At 41.1% G+C, this 21,466-nt stretch overlaps 2 protein-coding genes across 2 annotated transcripts; both read right to left on the minus strand.

The window, feature by feature from the left end:
• Positions 1-657: 657 nt before the first annotated feature.
• Positions 658-5,856, minus strand: cyp27b1 (cytochrome P450, family 27, subfamily B, polypeptide 1). The gene is made up of 9 exons (XM_076110843.1): positions 5,653-5,856; positions 4,870-5,060; positions 4,213-4,403; positions 3,133-3,333; positions 2,214-2,377; positions 1,952-2,118; positions 1,774-1,855; positions 1,419-1,616; positions 658-1,030 (listed from the first exon to the last, which is right to left on the minus strand). Exons 1-9 carry the CDS (start codon positions 5,845-5,847, stop codon positions 917-919), a joined length of 1,503 nt encoding a protein of 500 aa, XP_075966958.1. The 5' UTR covers positions 5,848-5,856; the 3' UTR covers positions 658-916.
• Positions 5,857-13,981: 8,125 nt separating this feature from the next.
• Positions 13,982-21,297, minus strand: mettl1 (methyltransferase 1, tRNA methylguanosine). Its single transcript, XM_076110968.1, has 6 exons — positions 21,113-21,297; positions 20,623-20,750; positions 20,330-20,514; positions 17,167-17,280; positions 15,142-15,243; positions 13,982-14,497 (listed from the first exon to the last, which is right to left on the minus strand). The coding sequence occupies exons 1-6, from the start codon at positions 21,190-21,192 to the stop codon at positions 14,381-14,383; spliced, it is 726 nt and encodes a 241-aa protein (XP_075967083.1). The 5' UTR covers positions 21,193-21,297; the 3' UTR covers positions 13,982-14,380.
• Between the last annotated feature and the right edge of the window lie 169 nt (positions 21,298-21,466).

Genomic DNA, 21,466 nt, shown 5'->3' on the forward strand with positions numbered 1-21,466 from the left:
CTATAGTAAGTTAAAAAAAAATAAAAACAGGTAAAGTTGCATTGTGCTGCACTGTTGAATTGTGGCACATATCTACATTTGAAAGACAATACAGACAAAGCCAGGGTGCAGAGTGGCCTACGTTTGAGATTTTAAACAGTACACACAGGAATAATAAACAGCTGCCGTTTTACAAAAAAAGAACCCGTCACTAAAAGTTCACCATAAGCACGTTATAAAATACACTTTGATCAATATGTTGAACATCATATCTACACAACACTCTCACAGAAGCTTCATAACAGCTGAAGAAACATCGTTTCATCTGCCAGCCTGAGGCTCTCCTCATACTCAAATCATTTACAGCACACTGTGTATATGAGACTCATATACAGCAACACTAATAAAATGAAATATTTGCACGTCCAGGACACACAGGAAATGCTGAATATAGTTCATATAGGTCATAATCAGATCTAGGAATGGGGTTATTTGAAATTAAATTTAAAATACAAACTTGTTGCAAATTCTATGAGATGCAACATGGTCTGACACGTTTAGCTTGATGTCTGAAGAATCGTACTGAAGGAGATCACTGGCTTCCTCTTGGCCTCTGTGCAAAAAGTTCTTCGTGGTGATTGTAGTCTAAAAACCCCCACAGTATTACATTTGGAGTTGCACCATTCTCAGAGTAAAGCCACATTGATGAGCTGTCACTGTTCATCCCTCATTCATGTGTCCTTCTCCACACATTAGCCTCCAGACACTAGGTTACAAGTACGGAGGGCTTTGGCCTTTGTCGTTTCGAAGGTTGAAGGTCCGCTCTGACTGCGTGCAACAGGCTCGCGGCTCCTGTGATAACTCTGTCTGCTAGCGCTCTCTACTGCGAAGAGACTCACGTTCTCGTTCGTGTAATAGATTAGCACAAGAAAGTGGATCATCGTTCAATAAACTGGAGGTTAATGACATGTTCAGGAACCAGAAGCGTCCGTGTCATGGGCTTCACGGAAATCCCTTCAGGGTCCGGCTTCAGATCGAACTCTGTGAGAATCTAGAGTGAACAGAGAAAACTGATTTACTCCAGGGTGACTGAATAAAAAAAAAAACTAAAACAACTGTTCATCATGTGCCAAGTGTGCTTTAGTGACTCTTAACTGAAATCCCTGGATTAAGTAATCAAATGAATTCATTGGGAACTGGATTAGCACAAAGGCTTAAATCCCCTTCTTTGAATTTCATACATTATTCCAAGAAAAAATGCGGCACTATTTTGATATTCAACAGATAATCAAACATTCAATTACTGCTGAATATATACACCTTTCTTTCCCAATAACAGTTTTCATTTCAGCAAACAGCAAAAAACAAAAAAGAGTCTTCCTGGTCCGATCACTAACTACTTATCTCGACCAAAGTCTTCTCAAGTCCAGCCAACTCACCCTGGTAAGAGCAAGGTAGAGTTCCAGCTCAGCGATGCGACGACCTATGCAGCTGCGTTTTCCCACCCCAAATGGTACAGAGGCATAAGGGTGGTGAGTCCCGTCCTTGTTCAACCATCGATGGGGCTGGAATTCATCCGGGTTTGTAAACACCGCTGGATCCCGCGATGTTGCAAAGTGGCACAGGGTAACCAGAGTCTGGATGGAAAGACTTTACAGTCAGATATGTGTAACATTCCCATTTAGCCCAGTATGAAGGACTTCTTACAGTGCGACCACATGACATGAGACAGATTTCAATCCATCGCAGACTACAAGTGATTCCAAAGTGCACAAAGTCCATCAACACACTCACATTTTTAGGGAGGAGGTAGCCTCCAACCTGGATGTCTCTCTCTGTAATGACTCTTGCATTGGCAGGAATAACAGGGTACAACCTGGAAAACAAAAGTTCAACAATGTGAGCAACATAAAACTTGCAGATTGAAAACTACATGTCCTAAGGAAACTAATTAGAATCTTTTGACTTATACCTAAGCACTTCTTTGACTGTGGCCTTCAGGAGAGGCATGCGGGCCACATCTTTTGCCTCCGGAATGCGTCGACCCTCCAGCACGCTCAACATCTCGTCCTGGAGCGATGCCTGCACCTCGGGGTGACGGGACAGCTCATACAACGACCAGGTCATGGTGCTGGCGATCTGAAAGGATAGGTAGGGTGCACGATACGTTAATACAATCAGGTAGAACTGACGTCAGAATTCAGTGAAGAAGGGGACAGAGTGATCGTTCTTACTGTGTCGACTCCAGCAAGAAGCAGCTCTGTGACGTTGCTGTAGACGGTCTTAATGGGCAGACCGGTCCGCGACAGGAAGTAGGTGAGGTAACGGCCCTCCACCTCCTCTCCACGGGCAACCTTCTCTGCTTCGGCCGTCAGACGCTGGTCAATGTGACCTTTCGCTAGAAGCACAGAGATTAGAGGTCATTATGACAGTGAGGGTGCGGTATGTAATGCAGATGCTGAGACACAATGGTAAGACCTGAGCTTTCTCATGTGATCTTTGGTAAGGTGATATCAAGTTATCCTCCTTAATAAAGTACCAAAAAACATGAATTCATTGCACGGTGATTGTAAACAAGATCTGTTTTCGTAATTTGGGGAAAGACACCACGAGAATTTGGTATATTTTAAGCAAAGTTTAAGCGAAGTCTTGAACACAGATGTTCAAGACTTCAGTCCAGATGATCTTGTAGTGCGTGAGGGTTAAGGACTTTAATCTCCTGCTTCCTGATCCAGTTTGCTCCAGAATGATGATTTTAAACATGTTCGATTCAGATTCTGGATGACTAAGAGTGTACTGTAAGAGTGAGTGGGACGATAAGCCAGTGCTGAGTGGAAACCAGCAACAGCCAATAAGAAATGAGAAGGGGCTGAGGGAAAATAATCATAACGTTTGGAAAGATATACAGTAAGTTTGTTTTGGTTTCATGTTGTAGTGAAGTGCTAGCTTGCACGGGATCTGCTGACTGTCCCTGCTCATACATTTATTTATAATGCATTTGATTTTCTGTTTATTTTCATTCTTATATATGTTCATTTTTTTGGTAAAATAGTGTCATACAATCATCACTATTAGAGACAATATTTGCAAGTGGGTGCACATTTTGCCACCATTTCCCACGCTGACACTGAATGATTAGGAGAAATGACCTACCAAAGTCAAACATGTAGTCCCAGCACTGACAGAAGATGTTCCAGGGTTTTGGAAAGAGCTGGTGCAACCACTTTGGCATGGCCATGGTGAGAAGCGTCATTACAAACATGGTGTTGATCGACTGGATGAAACGCTCGGTCTCTTCTGGGACAACTTCATCCAGGCAACCGATTCTGGATTCAAACAACACTGAGGAAATGCCTGTCAAAGAAGCCAATAAAAAAGGTAAATGAGGAGGCGAGACAGACTGAAATGTACCATAAGGCTGCACGGGGAGATGAAAGCACATCTTAAGCTTTTCTGAAAGTAACATTGTATTTTCAACACCAGTGTTGGCCCAGCCTCCTCTCAACACTGCATGTAGAATGGCCCTGATAAGGAAATATTTAACACTAACAATCATTTTGACGATGACAGAGTGGATGTTTGAGAGCTGTGCATGTGACCACACAGTCACTGGACTGAAACTGTGTTTAGTCTGGGAAAATCTGGCAGAGGAAGATGAATGAATGATGTAGCTCCCTCATCATAAACGAATAACTGTTGAGGAGCCTTGAGGCCGGGGAGGAGGGATACCTGTTGCTTATTTTAATAGAATATGGTGCAGTGTTAAAGGTCAAACTACTCAAAAGTAGTCTATGTAGTAAAGTAAATGACCTCAATCTTGACAAACTGCAACATTAAATACTACATACAGTCATGCATTAGTGGCAATATATATAACATATAATATATATATATATATATATATATATAATAACATAACACTCTGAAATGGGCAATTCAGCTTCTCCTGGTAATATTTTGGAATGCAGGACTCTTACTTTTTTTTGTATTTGCAGAAACGCTACTTTCTTTCATCACTGGAAAGGTGAGCTGAAGTTTACTTGTTGTTGATCCATGATGGAAAATGTTGAAACTACAGGCTTTGACAGGCATCTATGTTTAAACAAATGTCAGTCATCTCCCAAAATACGGCTTCCTTCATGTGTCTGGCCCTAATTACCAATGTTTACACGGTGTGGTAAACCCTGCAGTGATGCATGATGTTGCCTCGCCTCCGAACACATGAAACCTTACCCTCAAGACCAAAGCGATAAAACTCGCTGGCGATGTCAGAGACGAGGCCCTGAGAGCGTCTGCGAAGGCGAAGTTTGGCAATGAGGTCACTGACCACGCCGTTGAGGGTTTTATCGTAAGCTTCGACTGCCTTTGGTCGCAGCATATGCTTCCCCAGGAGACTCCTCACCGACTGCCACTCCTCCCCCTCACTAGGAACACAAAGTAAAAATAAACAAAGGCTCATGTTAGTGTAGCATATGTGCACACACAATTCAGCTGCACTAACTCAGGGTATCAAAAGTATTTACCGGCTGAATTAAAAAGGGTTTGTCCACTTTATTTCATTCAGTATCAGAAAAAAAAAACTTTGTAAAACAGTAAGAGGGTCAATTTAAAGTCTTGTAAGTTCTGTATTACTTGTCACCACATTGGAGGGGGAGTTCCCTTGATCACTGTGGCTAAATATGAATGAAATGAGATTAGAACAGCGGTCTTATCTTTGATTTTAGTGTCTTTGTTTTTAGTTCTCTGTTACTTTATTACATCATTCAGTAATATATATATCTTACAATGAAATTACAAATCACTCAAGTTTACATTCAGCTTGACACTATCTTGTGGTTTAGGGGTTTCCAACAAGACAGAAGAGGAGAAAGAAGAGGAAGTGATACTCACGATGTGAGGAGTCCACAGTGGTGTCCTCTGAGCTTCCTGTAGTCCTTCCAGGAGGAAAGGTCAGAGCGCATGGGGTGCTGGCCCTCCTGCCTCAGTACCTGCTCAATGAGCGCTGGATCAGCCACATGAACTGTCAGGATGGGGCCGAAGCTGGCCTTCCACATGGGCCCATACCGCTGCACTCCTTCCAGCTGGGACATGAGAGAGAGGGGCGACTTTGTGAAAACCCTGCTGGCTACTAGGCTTTGGATGCACTGTCCTCTAGTTTGAAGCCCAGTGAAGAAAGGAAGACACGTGCAGGCTTCTCTAATCCAAATATGATTAGATCATTTTCACTGAACCTTTATTACTTGACAGGCACCGTTTGATCAGCCAGATCTTCTTCTCTACTTGGCAGACATGTTGATAACTGATGGCTAAATTAACTTGCAATATTTTAACAGACCACAACGTCTCAAAAGGGATATCTAGATTAAAGCCCCCCTCCACTCAACAATATGTTTTACTTCACTTTGAGCAGACTTGTGTATATGCAGAGTATGACACTAGAAGGCTGTTTTCACATTCACAGGTGGAAGGAGGAGAGTTTCTTTGTGCTCACCTTAAATCGTAAGTAATTTTCCTTCAACATGCATTCATTCTGTCGTGTCCCGTGCGTCAGTATTTTAGATAATTTAGCGCACTGTTGCAGCCTATACTGAATGTATTCATATTAAAATGCAAGTATTGTAACTATTCATATGTGTCTTTAACTCAATCCCGGTTGAACAACATCATATTTACCTGTATCTCGTGCAGCCGTGACAGCCCCCGTCTGGCGAACAAGTCCCAGGCGAAGCTGGCCACCGACGGTCCCGGCATGTCGTCCAGGGTCCTCAGTGCCTGCGGCTTGGCTGATGCGCCCTTAGTCCACCTCTCCATCCACTTCACCAGTGGGAAGGCGCTCCGGCCGGATACTTTGAGAGCTTGTTGCAGCATCCTTCTCACAGTAATCGGTGCTCATGAGTAATCGGTGCTCATTTTGTTTTACCCGGTTGCAGGCAGTATTTATAACCCCGCGACCTGCTCCTCCAACACGTGGAGATAAAGCTGCATATTTTTTGTTAAATCTGGGCCAATCATGGGTGTTAATGCGGCGCGTGCCCCGCCCCCGCGCCTGGACGATACTCTGAAGGCATGAGGATCTGAGAGGAAGGTGTGTCCAATCAGAGGGCTGAGCTCGGACCATCCCAGAAACAGCACACGTGGAGGACCTGGATAAATAATACATGACTTCTCCGTAAAATGGCTGTTGAGTCTTATCTCCCCCCCCCCCCCCCCCCCTTCCCTGCAGCACTTTGATCTCCGATAGTCCGGTCGACAGACATGGTTCATGTGATCACCCTCATGTGAAAATTAGGTCTTGTGTGCTTCGTAGGTCACTTAACCCTCACCTCAAGGACAATGTTAGTATGGTATAGATCCCATTGATTAAGGCGCGCCAAACCCTTAAGGTGAAACAGATGAATCAATAATCCCCCCTCCATCAAAATGCCCTAACAAAGACATTGAGACATTAATTCAAGCTTGAAGAAACAAGCAGGGACAGCCTGTGTCTTTTTAAGACCTGGGGGGCTTTGTTTACGCAGCTATGACCTCTTATTTTGCTGACTTGGGGGGCTTTCTAGCAAGGGAGTAAATCCTGACCTGAATTCATTGGAACTGGAATTTGTCCAAAGCACCATGTGTGTGGACAGTGAAGTAACGAGGCTAGCCTACTCAGAATCTGTTGTGACATTTGCTCCCGTATTTCGTTTGTTCTAGCTAGAAATCTTGGATCACCCAGTTTCACAGAAACACCTAGGCTTGATGGGTGTTTAAACTTTTCTAATGTTTGCAGGATACGCCTGTTGAGATGCATCCTCTTGTTTCCAAGAGGCTCCTGGCCAGACCCAAGGCTACATCTTACCAGTTAGTGGAAGGTGCGGTACAAAAACCTGACTATGTAGTGAGCAAAACATGACAAAATCATTGACATTAATGAATCATTTTGAAAATAAATACTAGATGAAAGAGCAACTTCATTAAGGCTAAAAAAGAGGCTATGGATTTGATGTGTTACAGGAAGTTATTAAAATCAAAGGGGTTCTAAAAATGCTTTTTTTTTTATAATCAATTTCTGCAGAGACTGAGCAAAAACAGGCAAAGATGATCAGAGTGTTTAATGCATTGGGGCATAAATATGCTTTAAATAAACTGGGTATTTAAAAAGAATGCAATATATATTTCATACCCATGGTGTCATGAATGATGGTCTTCGATTATGACAAGGATATTTCAAAAAATAATTCCACATAAACTACTGTAAAAAACATTTAGGTCAAAGATGGGACTCAGTATTATGGTATACAATATCAGCATATTCTAAAATACGGAGCAACAATTGGGTGACACATTTTTTTGTAATATTTCAATCATGCATGTATACGTGATTAGCGTCTGAAAATAAGCCCAGCAGCTTTCTAAAGTTGTTAAAAATGACATGTTAATGTTTTGTTATAATGATGTGCAGTATCCTGCAGGTTGCAGGCCTGCAATGTTCTGACTTAGTCATGAATAGACTGCGTGTAATTTTGCTGAGTGAGACAGTGATTAGGAAAAACGAAATCCACATTGCAACATCACATGACGTGTGACGTGATATGACATCTAGATTTTAACGGCTAGTTGGTGTTAAGGGATCCAGTGCAGAACACTTCGAGCCTGTGTTTTGGGGACACTGTCTTTCATTTCTGGGCCAATCTCATGTGTTGGCATTGTACAAAGGTCAAGTAAAATGTGCATGATTTATTTGGCTGGGGGCTGGAGGAGGATTCCATCTCTTGAGTATAACCTGCTACTGCTTGCGTGGATTGGATGTGATGAAATGTAATAGATCTAACTGAAAGTAAAAATGTCATCAACTAACTTTGGTCTGATATATGGAAATGATGGAAAAATTGAGAACCCGGTGAAGTGCCCTCAGGCTGGTTTAGAAGAGATTTACACAGACCTTGTGATGTGAAATTGCATTTGAAGTAATATCCACAATGGTCATGATTTATCAGCAGTCGTCTGTATGAGTTCTTATCATACCCCATAGGAGAAATAAGCAACTTCAAGCATGTATCTAAAGACACAGAGAACAAGCACGTGCTTTCAATGATAAATTACTTTATGACAAAAGCATGAATTTAAAAATAGCAGAAGTAAGACGGTGAGATAAAAAAGGTGAGATTGGGTTGCACAATGATGAAGATGTGCGGTCGAGTGGACAAGTCATTTGACAACAGCTCCAGCCAAATGGGGCTGCGGGTTAAAAGGAGTAATATCAGAAGTTTTTTTTTCAGAACACACAAAACAAAATTGAATGCTGAGTTATGAAGATGAAAATGCAACACATACCAACCGTCTGTCAAAAAACAACCTGAGTGGAAGAAGCACAGTTAACTTCAAGCCTGAAAGATAAAACATGACCTCTGAAATTGACATGGACACATAAGCAACTTTTAAACCAGGTCACCAGTGTCTTGGTGAGTCTCTGTCTTATGCAACACACTGCAAACAAATCGAACCAAAGATTTGTTGTAATGCTGATAAGATTGTTTTTCCTTTTTTGGAATGTGTGGCTGTTCAGGGTTGCAGTCATAAATAAAAAATGCATTTCCCTCATCTTGTTCTTCATGTTTCTTTTTAATAAAGATGTGCATATCTTCACATTTCGCTCTGGCAACGCGGTTCAGATGCTCATCTTCACTTTCCTGCTCAGCAGGGTGGTCAGCAGGTAAGACCACACAAGAAGCTGACACAAATTAAACCCTCTCCAAAACCAGACTTTTTTTTATGAATCTGGCCTTGGCTGAGTAACGGGGGATTAATATTGATTATAAAAAAACATAACAAGAAATCCTTTGAAAGAATGGCTTCTTTGTGCTGTAGTGTGGTGCGAACTGATGTGGCCCGGTCGTAGATCATGCAAAAGAGCGCAGCGAGACAGCCTGAGAGGTATTTCCAATTATAGTATTGGCCCAGTACCCAAAAGGGAGGCTGCTCCAAGATTAGTGTGTTAAAGTTCATGGCTGCAGTCTGCCTGTCTGGGCGGTATCAGAAAAGTATCTATGCACATGCACACACGCACGCACACACGCACGCACGCACGCACGCACGCACACACACACACACACGCACACACGTGTACATGCCCAGAGGTTCAGATGAATGAATGAGTGAGTGTGTCCAGCAGTTGTGTAAATGGTTTTCGCTCACTCAGCAGGCTGGTGAGTATGGTGTATTTATGTGCTCTTTACTGAATGTCCATGTCTGTTACATGATACCCAATAAGCATTAAAAGTCAGTGGTTTCCAATCTGTTTAGTTTGATGCATAACCCCAAAGTCCAATCAGGTAAGTTCCCCTTCATCTGCACCAAACATCATGTTTCATTTTATGAATGGGATATGAACTGAATGTTAATAATATTGATTATATAAAATATAACTGATATTACGTCAAATTTTTTTTTCATATCATTTAATTGTCAATGTTAAGATTGCTTTGGTAAAGTTTGCATTCATGCTACTAACACTTGGTTAACTTTTAGCTTCCCATCTCTGTTTACCCATGTTCCAACTGTTTATTTATTGCTTTAAACTTTTTATCCAATATTTTTAGCTAAATATTTCTGTTTATTCATTGCTTTTAGCCATTTAAATAGTTTACTAATTAAGTTTTCAACCATTTATCTATTACTGTTTGTACCTCTCAGCTTTCTCACTAACTGGATTTCATGCACTCTCAATCGGCGGGCAGCTTGCTAGTCTAAATACAGTAAACATCAGTCTCACAGCAAGTTGTTTTTCCTATTTGGCCACCTAATATTAGTATGTATACATGAATGTTGTTCCATTTGTCAAGTTATTGTTTTGGGTTGCTCCTCATTGTGTTTGAGAAATGTTCACTGTTCAGAATATAATATTCAGGATGTGTTTATGATGTGTCCACGTGTTCAGACACAAAGAGTTTTCTGGCAGTAAACTGGGGTGTGCACAGAGTAACGAACAACATTTTGCCAAATGCCTGCCAACAGCTGCTGGTGAGCACACAGGATATGAGGATGTGGTAATGAAGTATAAAAAAAGGGCAATAAAATTACTGAATAATGATTTTTATCACCATACATGCTGTACTTGATTGCGGTTGTGCCGTTTTTAATATAGCATGTTCATGTCATGAATATAAAATAGGGGTTTAAGGTGGTGTAAGTGACATCTGTTAGACTGAGAGCACATCTGGACACAAGATGTGAAAGAGGAGAACGACTGACTGTGTATAATGAATGTCCACCACAGTGACAACATACGCGTGACAGACAATGAACTGTCTATGTCCGCGGGATGTATGTAACAGACCTACGGTATATAATGAGGGATTTCACAGAAAATATAACCCGTTGATGATGTTTCACTAACATTCAGTCAATTAACACTGCCTGGTTGTTTTCACAAAGAGTCATCGCTCCGGGCAGAAAAACAACATGTGATCGAGTGTGAATCAGCCTTTTTTAGACGATGTTTGACGAGATCCAAAGCATCACATCACATCCGAAGGATGAAGCCAAATTGGTTTTGTGATGTGCTGCTGTCCTCCAAGTTCTGTATGTAGAAATATTGAACAGTTACATTCTGATTGTGGGCCTTGTTTACATGTTCCTCCTGCTATCGTACTTATAGAACTAGCTGACCTTAATAGTGTTATAAAACACTGATTACATTCGTCTCTGCGGTTTTTTCTTAAGTCATTCTTCCCACTGAGCTTTGGATTTGTTCCCTCTGAAGCTTGTTTTCACTCTGAGGTTTTAGCACTTATATGGCATTAAGAGCAGCAGCAGCATCTCTGTATATTTGATCAGCAGCAGACTAAAACACAAGTAGATACACATCTTCCATGTTATGTTTTATTCAAGATCATATAGCTAGATTTTCAAAGCGGTTCAAAGTCCTTTTTGTTGTACTTTGAAGTTTGACATTATGTATAACTCAGAGAGCTACAGTGATATTTATTGCATCTTGGACGACTCAATGGATGCTGGAATTTTTTTGTTAACTTATTTCGATGAATCCCTGTATAGCATAGCGGTTTCCATTGTCATAATAATTATTTTCAACTAATTTAAATTGCAGCTAGAGGCCGTAATTGTTCCTTGACCTCAAATTTTTGAGAAGATATGACTGATGACCATTTGGCACTGTGTCATGTTAAATAATACATGACTTAAATAATGAAGCAATCATGATGTCATGAGCACCAAGTGTAAACATTTAGAGAGCGGGCAGCTGCTCTCCACCTTAAAATAATTACTGTTGTCCATCAGCAGCAACGCTTACTAAAGATCACATTTCCTAACATCTACCACTTACATGTGGTGTGACACAAATGGACATTTAATAAAGATAATAGTTTGATTCCTGTGTTTGGTACAACCCTATTGACAATAGTTTACACTCAAATACTTTGAATGATTCAAAGATTTTCAGAAAGATACATTTTAGTGTCAAGATTTCAACAGGATTTGCTTCATTGAATGCAAACCGAAACTTGAGATATAAAACCGGGCTTTTTCTTTTTTTTTTATTTTTTTTACAGGCAGTTTGGGAAATATGACAATTGGGAGAAGTTGGAGACCAAGAGAACATTTTTTCTTTGTTGAGTTGAAGGGCCTATAAAGATTAGCATGGAAACTTGGGTCAGTGGAAGTTTCTCATTAGTCGAGACCTGAGAATCCCAAGTGAGGAAGGATTTGTTTCTGCAAGCTTGAGGAAGGATTTGTTTCTGCAAGCTTGCAGGATGGCAGATTGCCTGTGATGTGCAGAATATCCCCACAGTTTGTTAATCCTCGGGGGAGAAACGAGTCAGGATTTTTATGGAGAGTACAGCAGCTTAGTTGGGTTTAGGACGCGCTTGAGGCGGCGGGCAGACATCCAGCTGGAGATGTGAACTAGGCACACACGCCTCAACCCGAGTATGAGGATGGAAAAGAGTGGCAGAAAGTTGAGTGCCAGTGACTTGGCAAAAAGTAGGAAATGATGTGATTAAGAATATAGAAAGATGATCAGGTCAGATACCTTCTTTATGATAAATGAGTTCAGTTAGACATTTTGGATGGAAACACATCTAGAGATCCTCTTGTTGGAGTCTGGTGGTTGACATTATCAAAGGCTTTGAACAAGTCTGGGAGAGTGAAGACTAAGAACAATTAAGCAGTTTAAAGGACATGTTCATGCTCATGTCACTGCTTTCTTGCTGAGAGTTAGGTGAGTAGATTGATATCACTAGTGCGGTAAATGTAAGGCTACAGCCAGCAGCTTGTTAGCTTAGCACAAAGACTGAAAACAGAAGGGAAACACCTATCCTAGACAAGAGAGTAGTATCAATCTTTTCATCTAATTGAAGTCAAATCATTTGCCTTTGTTTTACACTGACGGAACTGACGGAGGTTGAAGGTGATAATGAAATCAGCAACACATCCTTGTGTCTTGTAACGTTTAACAGTGGACAGCTGCCTCTGTGAACACCGTAGAAACCTTTGACCTCAAAAACATTCTGACGTCCGGATGGAACAAATTCTTTGGGTATGAAGCAGCATCCACATTGCTAGTGTTGCCAAATGCTAATCATTACATTTCTCTTTCTTTGATTCTCCTGCAGTGCATTTAATTCAACTCGTTTGATGACCTGATGGTACTAAAATGTTAAATGATGCACCCCATGAGGATAATAAACAGAGCAGCGGCTCCTCGTCAACATCCCAGATTGGATAGATTAGACTGGTTAACATGTGCACATCATAAAAGGTTCTGTGAATACTTTCTGTATTTGATAATGGTGTTGGGCAGAGGAATGACCGAACTATTGACTCAACCACATTGGGCTATTTATTTTCCTTGGATATGGGTCACAGGCAGCCGTGCAGAGTTAGGAAATAGGACAATCGGAAGAAATTGGAGACAATATTTCTTTGTTTGCTTGAAGCGCATAAAAAGATTAGGTTAGGAACTCAGGTTTCTCATTAGTCCAGATCTGAGAAACCAAGTAGATAAGGGTCTACCACGTATTCACAGATAGTGTTTCAAAAATATTTTTTCTCTGAATACTGGAAGCAATCTATACATTCGTACCAGTGCAGCATTAGTTGAATAAAAATAACTGATTTGGTACAAATTTAGTGTCAATTATGGTCGACTAACGCCAGAATGCCAATACCTTAGCAGAGGATACGCAAGACACGTAGATTTAATATTATAGTAGAATATTAATAGCATGGTTTCGTATTTGTTTATGAGTGCATCAATTGCTCTCTGTCATTATCTAAAGTTTTACCGTGTCTGGGTTCCCATTACTGAGGCATGTGCTGTCCTGTTTTTAACCACCACCCCCTGCAGCAGCAGGAGGGCCTCAAGCCTGCACTGCCACCTGTTCTCCTGACAGACAACAACACCAGCCCGTAATAAAACAGCCAAAAATCATAAAATGAGCACAGAAATCCACTGTTTCTGTTCCAGACGTCTTTGATTTGGACTTCACAAAAATACTCAGTAGACGAAGAGTTTGTTTTGGATGTCACATGACATGTAGGAGCATCACCCTCTGTGGTAAATGTGTGGTTTTAAATAAGTAAATTTCAATCACATTAGCGAGAACCTCTGTTAATCAAACATACCAGTATCAATTAAACAAGTTCCTTTAACAGCTTTGTCAAAACAGAATAAATTTAAACATGATTTGTGTCACAGTTCTCTGTTGAATTTGAAACTGTGCTGCGTTCACTTCTCACAGAACGTGCTGCAGCATGCGGGTTTATTTTCAAACCCGACAATGACCCATCGCAAATAAGCAGGATGAAGATTGTTGGCAACCTTCTCAGTCAGTAAAATCTAAGATGTTGACTAAAGAGCGGCTCTTTTTAGTCCTGTTTGTGACTAAAGTTTGTGGCCCTAAAGTAACTAATGTAAAACACAACATATAGTCTTTCCATTTTCAATTTCAACTGTTCACAGTCAATGTACTGTTCAACACAATGAACCAAAGACAACACTTGATTTCTTTCTGTTGTCCTAAAAGAATTTAGTTTTACAGTAAATCCAAAACAGCACTTTGAAGTTTAACAAAAGAAACAGAAGTGAATCATTAAAAATCAATTTAAAAAAGCGATACAAAACATTTCAGAAGTCTAGTCTGAATAGAGATGATTTTATGATTTACTTCCCTTGTGCTGTCTTTTTGTGAGCTGAGAAATGAAATACATAAACTATGAGAAACAAACTCAAACACTAACCCTCTGTTGGGTAATGATGTAAATGTTGGTCCATTAATATCACTGTTCATGTGCTGAGGAACAAGCCACAGGCTCCAGATCCACAGAGCAGCATTATCCTCCACGTACACTCGACTGCACCCGACCATCATTTCAGTTCGTTGCACGTCCAAACTCTTCGCTCTTAGTTTGAATCCTCAATCCTTCGGAAAACTGCGAGGAAATTCTTCCCTCCATTTCTCTGCACTTTCTTTCCTTCCTCTGTACAGGTACCCAAACGATTTACGATCACGTCACCAACCTGTCAAAATAAGATCGAAAACAATTACATTAAAAGGATGCAGCGTCAGATAAGCTCAACTTAACTTGTTTTTGTTAAACCCACATTTCTCGCTCTTATTCTATCATTAATGGAAACATGACGAACTTATTAAAGGAATAGTCCAACATTTTGGGAAATACACATTTGCTTTCTTGCCGAGAAGATTGCTCCTCGTGTCTGTCCAGACAGTGGTAACAGTCATCTCATCAACAAACACATTTTTAACTCTTACCTTAAAGGCAGCTGTACACGGTTTGCTTGTGTCTGCTTTAACAAAAGAAGTAACACAACAGAAGTAGCTCATTTATCTGGTGGGACTTCAAGGTTGATCATCTTAGAATAATGCGTGAACATTCCCAAGTCAGAAAAACTGTTCTTTTTCTGACTTCTGTTTTTTTTCTGTTCTTCCCTTTTTTGCTAACATTGCCTAAATGAAGCATAAGGCTAATCCGTGTAGCTTTGCTTCGTATTTAGTATAAAGAGATGAGATTGATATGATTCAACTAAGAAAGTGAAAAAGCGTTTATCACAAAATGTCGAACTACTCCTTCCAATAATGCGTCGGACCTCTTTTCCTTCAATAAGCAGATGACAAAGGGATGAAAAGGTCCAGATCAACGTACCAGTTCTTCATCGAGGACGCGTGTAAACAGTGGATGTTCAGTGAAGTGCTTCACCATCCAGACGTGCACTTCCTCCACATCTGTGATGGTGTACACCAAACCCTGACAAGCCCACACAAACACAGGGAGGTTATTGACACAGTTCTGGGAAAAAGACGTTAAACATCCATTTATCGCTCACTAAATAAACCTACGGCATTTATCAAATAAACTGAATACACCTCTGATTTATTCAGTTTTATTTTTCCTATTAAACACTGTCCAAGATTTCAGAATGGGAGCAGAGTGGTTTCACCATCTCTGGATAGCAACGGTCCATGCTAAAAATAGATCAAAATAACCTGCAGACAACACAGAGGCTAATCACCTATGACACTGTAGTTTACTTTGGTGGCCGGACAGATAACATTACTGAAAATTCAGCAATGGCCCAGATTTCCACACAAGAGCATATCGGCACGTATGGGTTTCGTTTCGAGGAGGAAGGATGAGGATGAGAGGCTGTGTGCACAGATTCATGCTAATCACACTCGTTTACCGTTGCAGGCGTAGTCTGATTCAAAAGATATTCATTTATGAACAACAATGATTTTTGATGGAGGTTAATGTTGGTATGAAACTGCCTCTATAAATGAACATTTTACTGACAGTTTCCCCACCAGCACAGTTATGGCTGCATGCCAAGGGCCCTCGTAAAGCTGACACACCCAAACGCATATGCACACAAAATCTGCGTAAACCAATGTATTAATGCACACGCGCGAGAAAAAACAACAAAAGAAGCCAAATATAGACACAAGCCTTCCTTTGTTCCCGAAACCTCCATCAGCAACGTGTCTGATTCGAGTGTCTCCCTGTTGCTCTGACAGGCAGAAGCGGGGTGTGAAGAGATGTCTACCAGCTGGAGGCCACACCGGTTGTTGCATTTTATTTCAATGAATTCATGGATTTCTGCACACTGCAATGACTCGTTGTTCAACTTTTACTGAAGTTGGGTTTCAGTGCCATTAAGTCAATGAATTAAATCCAATTCTCCTTCATTGTGTTTGGGTGTAGCTCCGATATTATTACCGAAACAATGGTATCTTAAAGCATTAAGCTGGTGATACTACTTTTTTTATTGTCAACAAATCCGATTAAATTGTTCCTACTTACAAGTAGCATCTGTGCAGCCGATACATAGAGCTCCACTGTTCAAAGAATTAATAACAACACATCAATGTGCCCTCACTGTTAGACTGGCTGACATGTTCTTTCATTGCGTTGTAAGTCGATCCCACAGACACCGTTCTGCACCCGCAAATACTCCCTACCGCACCAACGTTGCATTAGACCGCAGCTGAAAATAGTCCCAAACAGTTTCCCTATTTAACGCTGTTTGAGTGACATTTACTAAAATGGAAATCATTTAACCATTAAATATGAAACTACACATTTGTGACCCGTTTTTTTAATCACTTCCTTCTTCACTGGGAATGAATGGGCTTGTGGCTGCATGCCAACCAACCACCAACAGTGTAGTGATGTTGGACGGTAGGACACAAAGTATTGTTGGCTTTAGTCTTTTCATGGCATTTGTTGACGATGGAGAAATGTTGGTATTTTGGCTAAACAGACCATTTAAAAGGCAAGTTTCAACTTCATTTTGGCATTTCCTGTGTTTACGTCTGTGAATCTTCAATTTAAAAAAATGATTCAGAGTCAAACATTGAACAACGACTTGGCTGGAACAACCGCAGCAACTACAAACGATTTTCAAAAACCTGCATCAGTCTAAAAAGATGTAAAAAAGGTACCGTCAAAGCTCGAGATAAAATCTCTTGTTTTGACCAACTAACTGTCTGAAACCCAAATGTATTCATTCAAAAATGTGTTATCCTCATATTTGAAAAGCCGGTGAATGTTGTTGTTAGAATTTGTGCTCAATGAATCACAAACAACTGTCAAAATGACTGCAGGTAAAATTTCTGTTGATGGACTAATCGTTTCAGCACGAGCTGGAACAAGTCTTACACATGTACATACCCCGACTCTCAGCGTGTAGGCGTACTCTGCCAACAATGTGGGACTAATAATCCTCCACTTGTGCTTGGTCTTCTTAAAGTGAGGGTCAGGAAAGAGGAAGAACATCTTACTGAGCTGAAAGACACAAAAAGACGGCCAGAAACCAAAAAGCTTCATAATTTGATCCTTTTAGACATTCGTGTTAAATTGCTATAATCAGCATATGAATTATGGTTTTGTAAAGTCACGGGGATTGTTAGCCACAAGATTATAATCAGTTCATCAGATTATAATAAATCTTTTATTCAAGAACGGGTCACACAAAGTCTAAATGACTTCTGAACCAATGGCTGCAGAGTGATACGTCTCCTTCTGAGTCCGAGTGGATGATTGAGCCAGACGTAATGAAATTCCCTCAAGGTGTTCCCTGAGATATTGCATTCACGAGATCTCCCCAAATCCAATCAGTTCACCCTCGAATCCAAGAGGACGTTTGTGCCAGATGTTAATAAATTCCCTCGAGGCGTTTCTGAGATATTACATTCATGGGAACGAGACGGACGGAGGTGCAACCCGAGAACACAATGCCTCCTCCCGGGCCGTTGCAGAGGCATGAAAAACAGACTGCTCTTTTAAACTCTGGTAATTACATGGTGTCTTTCACACACACAAGATAAAAATAGAATGTTTGATTATTATCTAAATAAATAAACGCACCCTTTGTTAGGTTTTGCGGTTACTTTTTTTAAGCGCTGCTGACTGCAACACTGGAATTTCCCTTCTTGAGTTTTTTTTCTCCCCCATGTCTCGGTCTCTGACGAGTGCACAAGTGAAGGCTGCATTGATATCAGTCTGGCAGATACATTCAAAACTATTCCAGTAACTGTTCATTAGTTTAAATAAATAATGTCAGGTACAGACAGAAAGATGTGGGGATAATCACCAGGGACTGCTGAAGCCTCAGGGCTGCTTTGGTGATGATGGGAGAATCATTTTTGGCTAAAAAACATACGAAGAAGAGCGGGAAAAAAAGTACTTCATGTCTTTAGAATATGTGAATATATGTGTCAACACTTAAAACACATCGGGCATGCCAGAAGGATTGGGACTAGATTCTGAGCACTAGTCTAGGACCCAGACTCTAGGTGGTCGTCTTTTATTTCTACGACAGTTTTGTTTCTAAACACGAGCGAGGAAGACGCTAATACTAAAGCAAGCTGCAGCTAGAAACATGTTCGTCCCTGGTGAATTAAAGCGAGTCAAGAGATGCGACTTATGAAGGAGCTGAAGGGAGTGTCACTGTCTGCAAAATAAAGCACGTTGATGCAAAGCCAAGACAAACTTCTCTTTCAAAACTAGGCCGTTTCTCTGAAACATTTCCAATGTCAGTTCGGCAAAAGGCCTTAACTCAGGCTATAGAAATAAGCGTCTATCTTAAATTACCTGACATAGCATATCAAAATAACAATAAATGTAATCAATGTATGTGTTACTAAATAAAACATCAATTAGCAATTACTCTCCTCTGTTAATTTCTCAGTTTATACTCACTCGGGGCATTTGAGTTGAAGTTTTTTTTACCGAGGGCACCTAAACCCTGGTACGCTAAGCCCACACTGCGTAATCTAATGCGACTTTCAACAAGTCACAGATTACCAGCTAATTGGAACGGATAAATGGCGTCGTGCACGCTCTATACTCAGCTGCCTCACGTGTCAGTCAAGGACCCCATTGTTGTGAAATCCTGGATTTAATGAGCAATCCGTATAAAATCAGTGAGACAATATGTTGAACATGAGGAAAGTAATTATTTGTTGTGAGAAATGTGCATATTCTTGTTACCTTGGCAGCGCCGGAACAAACCGGTTATTAGAGGCCACGCTGTAGTAGACCCGCAGGTTTATGTGCTGCAGTATGCAAGTGTTGTGTACAGCGTTTGTTGAAATGAGCCGGTATACATATATAATGTGGTCAAACATTCTGATGGTAACAATACTGCCAACAGTTCCCATAACTGTATCTATAACTTAATAATTTTATTCACATGCTCAATCTGGCAACGGGACGAGATGTTGGTGTCAGAAGCCTTCTTGGTTTCCGTTTGTCGTCCGAGTTGAACCGACTAATCACGCTCGGGGCCGGCTTCGGTTGAACGCAGGTTAACAGTCCGTGTGCAACCCGGTCTCAACTCCTAACTCGTCAAATACCGACGGTTGGTCAGTGCCCCTCGGCGTCTGATACCGATGCATCCGGCTTTCAACTAACTCCCATGTAAACCCGCCCTCGTTATAATTAGACCGTCTCCGCATGGCGGGTGGGTCAAACCAACGTCGGACTCCCGTCCAGGAGACGGATGTTCTAGAGCAGTAGACTGACATTTTGTCACATCAGTCGTTAGTAACGTGAGTCGCAAGTCACGTGACTAGCTCCACGCATTTTACAAATAAAACTTCCTGTTTCAAGATGTCACACATTTCATTCATCCCCAGAGCTCAGCCCGTGGTATTTGTTATTGGTAACAAAGAGATGGAGTGCAGATGGGTGAGTGGAGTTATAATAGCTGCTGGTAAGAGCCCATATCACTGTGATGTCATAACGTGCCTTTCAGCAGGTAAAACATACGTTAAGTTCTTGCTTATAACTGGTGGCTTGGATCATAAACTCAGTTCGTAGTGTAGTTCGTTAGGTTTGATTTAATCACAGACAATCATGGTGTGAACTAGTTGCACTATATTTTAGCGCTAATAGCAGTATTTTAGGAAAGTTTGATGTTTAATGTGATAATACCGTACAGACACTTATGACGCAGGTGTTCTAAATTAATGAACCTCTGTTGAACTGCAGGTAAAGACAGCAACTGTGAGGCTCAGCTAAAAAGCTGCAGAAGCCAGATGCTGCTGGTAATTTAGGTTTCTTGAGTTAATTGAGGAGATTCGAGGGGAACGGAGACTTTAAACGGTGCTGGGTCAAGACCGTTTTGAGCTGGCGAGCAGGACAAAGAAATGAGGGAAGCGGTTCAATGGACAAATGTTAAAACTACAAACAAAATGTATTTTTTCTGAAAATGTCAAATGTGTACGTTTTTCTTCCAATACAACAAATTCCATAAATCTTCCTCAGTGAAAAACAGTTCTGTTAGGATCTCGAGGAGTTTTTGAGTTTTATCACACAGGTGCAGGCCTACCTGTCCTTTGGAGAAGAAGTTGGGGAGATACTTCATCGCATTGCTGCGAAGGCAGGCGATGTTCTGGTAGCATCCTGGCTCCGAGGCACGCAGGGATCGGATACGATCCTGAACATAATCGGACACTTTCACTCGGATCTCCATGCCCAGCATGAGCTTGTCTGGGAAAAGTGGGGATAACTCCACTGGGTGAAGACACACAGGGACACACGAGAGAAGGGGACATGAGGTCAACACAGAGCAAAACTGTGATCTGTGAAAACTGTGTGGTGTCAGAACAGCGACATAACTACCTAAAAGCCCCCCATATCCACATCCAATGTCTGCAAACTCAACTCGAGGGGTCTCTTTGTCAGATGGGTTGCCAGTGAAGACGTCTGCATACAGCTCGGACCAGTCCATCTCCTCAGGACACACAGGACTGAGGAGGAATTCAATTCAATTGAACTATTGTGTAAAGTAGAAACATCAAAACAGCTGACAGGGAAGTCTGTGGATCATCACAGTAACAGAGATAGTGGTTTTGAAAAGAGATTACTTGTTAAATATAGCTTTTCATTGTTGTTTGCACCTACTGTACATTATATTGTGTCGGAGACTGTCGTCTCAGATAAATATCCAAATCATATGCAACAAAAAACAAAACTTTTTGCGACATACCAACGGAGAAACACACAGTAGGAACTGATAATAAGAAGGTTGGCAGGTCACGTTACACAAAAGAAAGTTGCATGAGCACTGTGTGGTGCAGCTATGGAACTCGGACACATGTTCCTCACTCACTAGTCAAACGTGTGGTAAGCCATCGGGTTTGAATGGGCTCGCTGTCGGTAGTAACGTTTCTGCGGCATTGACGACGTCATTTTGGATCAAATTAGAGACGTTACTCGCGACAATAGTCACTCTGTCACCTAATTATTAAATAAACGAAGTCGATTCCCCAGTAAGTCACGTTCGTTTCTGGTTAGTTTACCACACCGGTTATGAGTCGCAGCGATATCGCGTCATCACCATGCGTCTTTTCAGGGTTGCCAGGTTTGCTGTAATTTTTTTACATCCTCGATGAGAAGTCACTTAAAAGTATGTCCTTAAAGTAGCAAAAATACAGTAGTGTACTTACTAGTTATGTATGTTTTT

This window comes from Anarhichas minor, unplaced genomic scaffold (genome assembly GCF_050575085.1).
Source record: "Anarhichas minor isolate MPS153535 unplaced genomic scaffold, ASM5057508v1 ptg000043l, whole genome shotgun sequence".
NCBI classification, from domain to species: Eukaryota; Metazoa; Chordata; class Actinopteri; order Perciformes; family Anarhichadidae; genus Anarhichas; species Anarhichas minor.